This window comes from Lithobates pipiens, unplaced genomic scaffold (assembly GCF_037356315.1).
Source record: "Lithobates pipiens isolate NorthernLeopardFrog02 unplaced genomic scaffold, aLitPip1_a1.2 Scaffold_28, whole genome shotgun sequence".
NCBI lineage: Eukaryota > Metazoa > Chordata > Amphibia > Anura > Ranidae > Lithobates > Lithobates pipiens.
This window is the reverse complement of record NW_027507789.1, coordinates 222,725,089-222,733,097: the sequence shown is the minus strand read 5'-3', so window position 1 is coordinate 222,733,097 and position 8,009 is coordinate 222,725,089. Positions and strand designations below refer to the sequence as shown.

General features: G+C 42.7%; 1 protein-coding gene across 1 annotated transcript in view; it reads left to right on the top strand.

Annotated features, from left to right (window-relative positions):
* The first annotated feature begins 526 nt into the window (after positions 1-526).
* Positions 527-8,009, top strand: part of PMEPA1 (prostate transmembrane protein, androgen induced 1) — an 84,410-nt gene continuing 76,927 nt past the window's right edge. The window contains exon 1 of the mRNA XM_077460583.1: positions 527-994. Coding sequence (XP_077316709.1) covers positions 892-994 — 103 coding nt within the window. The 5' untranslated portion in view covers positions 527-891. The remainder of the gene's footprint in view (positions 995-8,009) is intronic.

The following is an 8,009-nucleotide window of genomic DNA, read 5'->3' as shown; positions in this document are numbered from 1 at the left end:
TTATATATATCTATATATTGTTATAGTGAGAGTCTCTGTACATGCGGAGGCGCAGCACATTTGTAACGTATTTGTAGCGCCTTCCCTGCATTTACGGTGCAGAAAAATGAGGCGTGCTCTACTTTTTTTTTTTAATAACTGCACTGCAATGATGTGACCGGTGCCCATAGGATTACCTTGATTTTGGGCTGTCTATGCCGTTCCAACTGCGTTCGTTCGGTGCAAAAGGGCCCTTAGACAGAGCAATGATGTCACTGATATCTGCACAAAAAAATAAAAAATTATTCTGCATCCTTTAAAACTCACCAGAAATTTAATGTCAAAGGAACAAAAAAAAAAAAAAAAAAAAGAATTCCAGACAAGTTCCCTCTTGCTAATCTCCCTCTGTTGGCTACTCTGAGTTTGTACCATGTGCATGTCCCTTTAAGAGCAGAGCCCGCCCCTCCGGGTGTTTCTGAGTGGTTCACCAGCCCTGTCAATAAAAGCTCCCCCCCTCTCCGTTAGCCCCGCCCCCGTGCGGTGGAAGGGCAGTCCCAGTCTGGCGCTGACGTCACGGCCCGTCTGGCTGCCTGGGGTTGGATCCAGCTGTAAGGCAATCTCCTTGGACTTGAGGAGGGGGAAGGAGGACAGCGCTGGGGAGTTCACTGACTGCTCTCCTTCCAGCAGCCCAGCCAGGCACTGGGGCAAGAAGGGACTAATCCAGAGCCTGGCACCCCCCAACACCCCCAGCTTCATACAACTACCCCCCCCCCCCACCTTCCTCCAGCCTGGGACCGATACCAAGTAACTTCTTCTTCTTCCTCCTCCAGCACCGATCCCCGCCATGTCCCCCCACACCGTGCCCCGTACAGCTCACTGACCCCCCCACTTTACCCCCCCCTCCCCCCCTCCATGTACAGCTTGATGGGTCTGAACGGTACCGGCACCCCCACCCACTCCAATGTCTCCTGTACATGCAACTGTAAACGGTCTTTATTCCAGAGCATGGAGATCAGTGAGTACCATTCCTATTATTATTATTATTATTATCTCCTTCCCGGGGAACTACAAGCACCAGCCTGCCCTGCCTCTCACACGCAGGCTCTTGTAGTTCCTGAGCGGAAGAGGAACTTGTGATGTTCTTGTCTGTGCTGAGTCTATGGAGGAGACTTGGGAAAGTTTCTGTGAAGTTTTCTGTACATTGTATAGGAGGGGGAGGGGAGAGAGGCTCGGCTCACTGGAGGCGCTTCTGATACATTGTAGCCGGCATTCCCTTCTTTATAGACTCGGATCTGTCCTGATACATTGTATACAACCTTCCCTTCCTTATAGACCCGGATCTGTCCTGATACATTGTATACAACCTTCCCTTCCTTATAGACTCGGATCTGTCGTGATACATTGTATATAACCTTCCCTTCCTTATAGACCCAGATCTGTCCTGATACATTGTATACAACCTTCCCTTCCTTATAGACTTGGATCTGTCGTGCTACATTGTATACAACCTTCCCTTCCTTATAGACTCGGATCTGTCGTGCTACATTGTATACAACCTTCCCTTCCTTATAGACCCAGATCTGTCCTGATACATTGTATACAACCTTCCCTTCCTTATAGACTTGGATCTGTCGTGCTACATTGTATACAACCTTCCCTTCCTTATAGACTCGGATCTGTCGTGATACATTGTATACAACCTTCCCTTCCTTATAGACTCGGATCTGTCCTGATACATTGTATACAACCTTCCCTTCCTTATAGACTCGGATCTGTCCTGATACATTGTATACAACCTTCCCTTCCTTATAGACTCGGATCTGTCCTGATACATTGTATACAACCTTCCCTTCCTTATAGACTCGGATCTGTCCTCTGATACATTGTATACAACCTTCCCTTCCTTATAGACTCGGATCTGTCGTGATACATTGTATACAACCTTCCCTTCCTTATAGACTCGGATCTGTCGTGATACATTGTATACAACCTTCCCTTCCTTATAGACTCGGATCTGTCGTGATACATTGTATACAACCTTCCCTTCCTTATAGACTCGGATCTGTCGTGATACATTGTATACAACCTTCCCTTCCTTATAGACTCGGATCTGTCCTGATACATTGTATACAACCTTCCCTTCCTTATAGACTCGGATCTGTCCTCTGATACATTGTATACAACCTTCCCTTCATTATAGACCCAGATCTGTCCTCTAATACATTGTAACCGACATTAGCTTCCTTCTACACTCGGATCTGTCCTTTGATACATTGTATACAACCTTTCCTTCCTTCTAGACCCAGATCTGTCCTCTGATACATTGCAGCCGACATTTCCTTCCTTTATAGACTCGGATCTGTCCTTTGATACATTGTATACAACCTTTTCTTCCCTCCAGACTAAGCTGTGTCCTTATTTATACATTGTATTTAACCTTTGCTTCCTTCTACACTCAACTCTGTCCTTTCTGATACATTGTACGCATTCTTTCCTGCCTTAGCTTGAAGTCTGTCCTCCTTAATGATACATTGTATCCGACATTTCCTTCCTTCCAGACTTAGATCTGTCCTTACTGATACATTGTATACAACCTTTCCTTCCAGACTAAGCTCTGTCCTTACTGATACATTGTATACAGAATTGCCTTCCTTCCAGACTTCACTCTGTCTTCACTGATGCGTTGTATCCGACATTTCCTTCCTTCTACACCCAGATCTGTCCCCCTCAGTGATACATTGTATACATTTCCTTCCTTATAGACTCAGGTCTGTCCTCCCTGATACATTATATCCAAAATTTCCTTCCTTTATAGACTCGGATCTCTCCTTATGGATACATTTATACATTTCCTTCCAGGCTCAGATCTGCCTTCACTGATACATTGTATACAACATTTCCTTCTAGACTCAGCTCTGTGCTCCTCACGCCTACGTTGTATCCAACCTTAGCTGTGTCCTCAGTGATACATTGTATCTAACGCTCCATTCTGGACTCCGCTCTGTCCTCACTGTTACATGGTAACCTTTCCTTATAGACTCAGCTGTGTCTCCAATGATACATTGTAGCCAACTTTCCCATCTAGACTTAATGCTGACCTCACTGCTTTATTCTACATTTCCCTCTAGACGTGGCTGTGTCCCCAATGATACATTGTATCAAACCTTTTCCTCTAGACGTGGCTGTGTCCCCGATGATACATTGTATCAAACCTTTTCCTTTAGACGTGGCTGTGTCCCCAATGATACATTGTATCAAACCTTTTCCTCTAGACGTGGCTGTGTCCCCAATGATACATTGTATCAAACCTTTTCCTCTAGACGTGGCTGTATCCCCGATGATACATTGTATCAAACCTTTTCCTCTAGACGTGGCTGTATCCCCGATGATACATTGTATCAAACCTTTTCCTCTAGACGTGGCTGTGTCCCCAATGATACATTGTATCAAACCTTTTCCTCTAGACGTGGCTGTATCCCCGATGATACATTGTATCAAACCTTTTCCTTTAGATGTGGCTGTGTCCCCAATGATACATTGTATCAAACCTTTTCCTCTAGACGTGGCTGTATCCCCGATGATACATTGTATCAAACCTTTTCCTTTAGATGTGGCTGTGTCCCCAATGATACATTGTATCAAACCTTTTCCTCTAGACGTGGCTGTATCCCCGATGATACATTGTATCAAACCTTTTCCTCTAGACGTGGCTGTATCCCCGATGATACATTGTATCAAACCTTTTCCTCTAGACGTGGCTGTATCCCCGATGATACATTGTATCAAACCTTTTCCTCTAGACGTGGCTGTATCCCCGATGATACATTGTATCTAATCTTTCCTTCTAGATTTAGCTGTATCCCGATGATGCATAGTATCAAACCTTTTCCTCTAGACGTGGCTATATCCCCGATGATGCATTGTATCTAACTTTTCTTTCTAGATTTAGCTGTATCCCTGATGATACATTGTATTAAACCTTTCCCTCTAGATGTGGCTGTATCCCCGATGATACATTGTACCTAACCTTTCCTTCTAGACTTACAATGTATCATTGCGGGATACAGCTATCTAACCTTTCCTTCTAGACTTGGATACATTGTATCTTTGGGGATACAACTAAGTCTAGAAGGAAATATTAGTTACAATGTAGCAGTGAGGACAAAGGTGAGTCTACAAGGGAAAGTTTGCTGTATCCTCAATGATACATTGTATTCAACTTTCCCTTGTAGACTCACCTCTGTCCTCACTGCTACATTGTAACTAATATTTCCTTCTAGACTTGGCTGTTCCCAATGATGCACTGTATCCAAGTCTAGAAGGAAATGTTAGCTGTATCCCCAACAATACATTCTATCTAACCTTTTCTTTCTAGACTTGGATACAGTGCATCATTGTGGATACAACTAAGTCTAGAAGGAAATATTAGTTACAATGTAGCAGTGAGGACAAAGGTGAGTCTAAAAGGGAAAGTTAGATACAATGTATCATTGGGGATACAGAAAACTTTCCCTTTTAGACTCCTCTGTCCTCACTGCTACATTGTAACTAATATTTCCTTCTAGACTTGGCTGTATCCCCCAATGATACATTGTATCCAACCTTTCCTTAGACTTGGCTGTATCCCCAATGATACATTGTATCCAACCTTTCCTTAGACTTGGCTGTATCCCCAATGATACATTGTATCTAACGTTCCCTTCTAGACTCGGCTCTGTCCTCATTGGACAAGTATCTCACATTCCTGCAACAACGTATCTAACGTGTCCTTCTACATTTTCCGAGTTACCCCTCGTAGGTTCCTCCATTATTAAAGGGACTCAGAGGCTTCTGTTGTGACAGAAGTACTGGGATTTTAGAGGGAAGGGATCGCCCCCCCCCCCCCCCCCCCCCGTCATTCTGATTATCTCTGCTGTAGAGGAAGTCAAAGTTCCCATTTCTGTGTTTGTTTATTAGGAAGTTCCTTTTATTTCCTAGACATGTATCCTGAAACCAACATTGTTTACAAATATCTCCGATTGCTGAACTTTGTCAGGAAGGTGTAGACTGTAGAGGGATCGCAGTCTGGAATGGTTTCCTCCGATCCTCCTTTTAGTTTTGGGCAACAGCAAACATTTGAATGCGTTGCATGACCCCCCCCCCCCCCCCTTAAATCTATGGAGACTTCCTGTCTGCTTCTCTCCTTTTCCTGCAAATTCTTAACTTTTTTTTTTTTTTTTTCTTTTTTTAGTTTTCAAGTGTTTAGAATTTCTAGGCCATTCTGTGCTTTTTGTTGGATTTTTTTTTTGTTTTGCCTCAGACTGGAGCAAGTGACAATGACCTCAGCTGTGTCTACGACACTGACGCAACGTCTACCATTTTTTTTTTTTTTTCATTTGCGCAGAAACTATTGCCTAATGAACAAGAATTGTTCACCATTCCTTTTGAATCTGGAATGTTGCGGTAACACCTTTTTTTTTTTTTTTTTTTTTTTAAACGGGGAAAACTTCAAATAAAAACCTTGCTTAATGCTGCTTTTTTACGAGCCCTCAGGAAGTTTAGCATTGACTGTCAGTTGCGTAAGTTTTAAGAGTTAAAAAGTCTAACTGTTATGTCTGCAGCTGCACTGTGTGTTTTTTATTTTTTTTATTTTTTTTTATGTCTCTGCAACTGAGCTGGGAGCAGTGACTGCACCAAAATTTTTTGGGAGACAGGAGGAGGAAGAGGGGGGGGGGGGGGAGAGTGACAATTCCCCCCCCCCCCCACCCCTCGGGAGGTTGACCAGACAGCTTGCTGGCTGGGTCTGCGTCCAAATAGCAATCGACAGAGGTCCCTCGCTTGGCAGGCGAACAATTTTTATTTTTTTTAACTTAAAGAGCCCCGACCGCAAGAGGCGATAGCCAAAACCGTAGACCTAGAGGCTCTTTATTGATCGCCATTATCGCAGCCACAAATCCCCCCCCTCCCCCCCCCCTTCTTCCAAGAAGCCGTTTAATTTCCTTCGCTCCCTTCCATCTTTAGAATTTTTTTTATTTTGTATAAATCCTGAATCTGTTAGAGATCGCTTTAAGGGAGGTCGTGGTAACTAAGAAGCCAGATCAAGAACTGTAGCTGAAAGTTATTTTCATAAATAAAGATCTGTGATTTAGATGGCGTTTAGCATTAAAATGAGGTGCGCAGTTTTTAATCGTCGTGTGTTTTTTTTTTTTTTTTTTTTTTTTTATCCTGGGTTGGTTCGTGTTAATTCCCACACACTTAACACAAAGTGTCAGGGCAAGAAGCAGATAATTAGTGCCGGCTTCTTGGGGTTTCTGTTTAACCGTCTAATAGTCTCTTTAGTCGAATATGCAATTATCATTTTAGATCGGTAAGGAATCTCTCCTTCTTTTTTTTTTTTTTTTTTTTTATCGGTTTTAACGATGACGCAGGGTTTATAAAATCATTGCCTTAAATGACCTGTTTTCCTGATTGTTCTTAAGCAATATACTTGCTAGATATGCCGTTCAGTCATCTCCTTGTGCTACAAGACACAAAAACTTTAGAATAAAAACAAAAAAATTATTTTATTAGGATATTATTATGCACATTTCATAAAGCTCAACAGTCCCCTTTTTTATTTGTATTTTTTATTTTTCAAATGTCTTGACTGATGACTTGGAGGAAGAAGTCTGTGCTGTATATGTAGTTATATATAGAATTGAAGAGAAGGTTTGGAAGATGGTCAATGTTTCACATCGGGTTGTTAGGCTGGATTCACACCTATGCAGATTTAGTGCTTTTTGCATTTTGCAGATTTGCACTACAGTCTATTTAACATGGTTTCCTATGGAACACGTTTTTGTAGTGCAAAATGCACTAAAACTGCCATAGGTGTGAATCCAGCCTTAAGGAACCGCAAGTCCCAGCATGCTTTGGAAGTCTAGACGGGCATGCTTGGAACCTTCATTTCCTTCGGAGATGGCTAGATATCAAACTGCAGCACTGATAATCCTTCTTAGGATATGTAAAATATTTTGGGGGATCTGCTCGATCGACAAACCTGCATTTGTTTTTATTTTATTTTTTTACTTTTTGGTACATGGGGTTCAAGAATCTGGCAGCTCTAAATCTTAACCTAAGCCCCCAAATTGATCTTTAAATGAGCAAACTAATTCTGATTCATTTTATTTGATAAAGGTATAAGGCTTGGTCAGGGATACCCTTGCACCCCGTGCAAGTATTTGGGAGGGGGGGGGGGGGGGTACAGGCAGTGCTTCGATTGGTAGAGTGGTTCAAGGATCTGGTTTAGGAACTAACCTCTTAATCGTACCCTAACCCCCAAAATTACCAAACTGATTCGGATCCATGTATTTGATAAAAGTATAAGGCTTGGTCACGAATGCCATTGCACCCCAATCAAGTATTTTAGGGGGGTGCAGGCATCCTCCTTCGAATATTTGAACTGTAAAATATTAAGATATGCTTCATTGACAAGCCTGCAATGGATTCCAAACTTGGTATTTTACATTGGTGGAGGGGGCTCGAGGATCTGGCAGTTCTTTAGGAACGAACCTCTTAATCGTAACACCCAAAATTTTCTTTAAATGACCAAACTGGTTCTGATCCGTGTATTTGATAAAAGGCTCAGTCAGGGATGCCAGTGCACCCCTGAGCAAGTATTTTGGGGGAGGCACAGGCAGTGCGGATCCCCCTTCTTGGATCCCCCTTCTTGGATCCCCCTTCTTGGATCCCCCTTCTTGGATCCCCTTGGTCTTCTTGGATCCCCCTTCTTGGATCCCCCTTCTTGGATCCCCCTTCTTGGATCCCCCTTCTTGGATCCCCCTTCTTGGATCCCCCTTCTTGGATCCCTTCTACTGTAAAATAAGAAGATATATGCTTGATTGACAAACCTGCAATGGATTCCGAAACTTGCATTTTGTTCACCTTTCTGATAAATGGGTTCAAGTATCTGACAGTTCTGTAGGAACTAATGTCTTGATTGTAACCTAACCCCAAAATGATCTTGAAATGACCCAAAATGATTCTGATCTATGTATTTGATTAAGGTATAA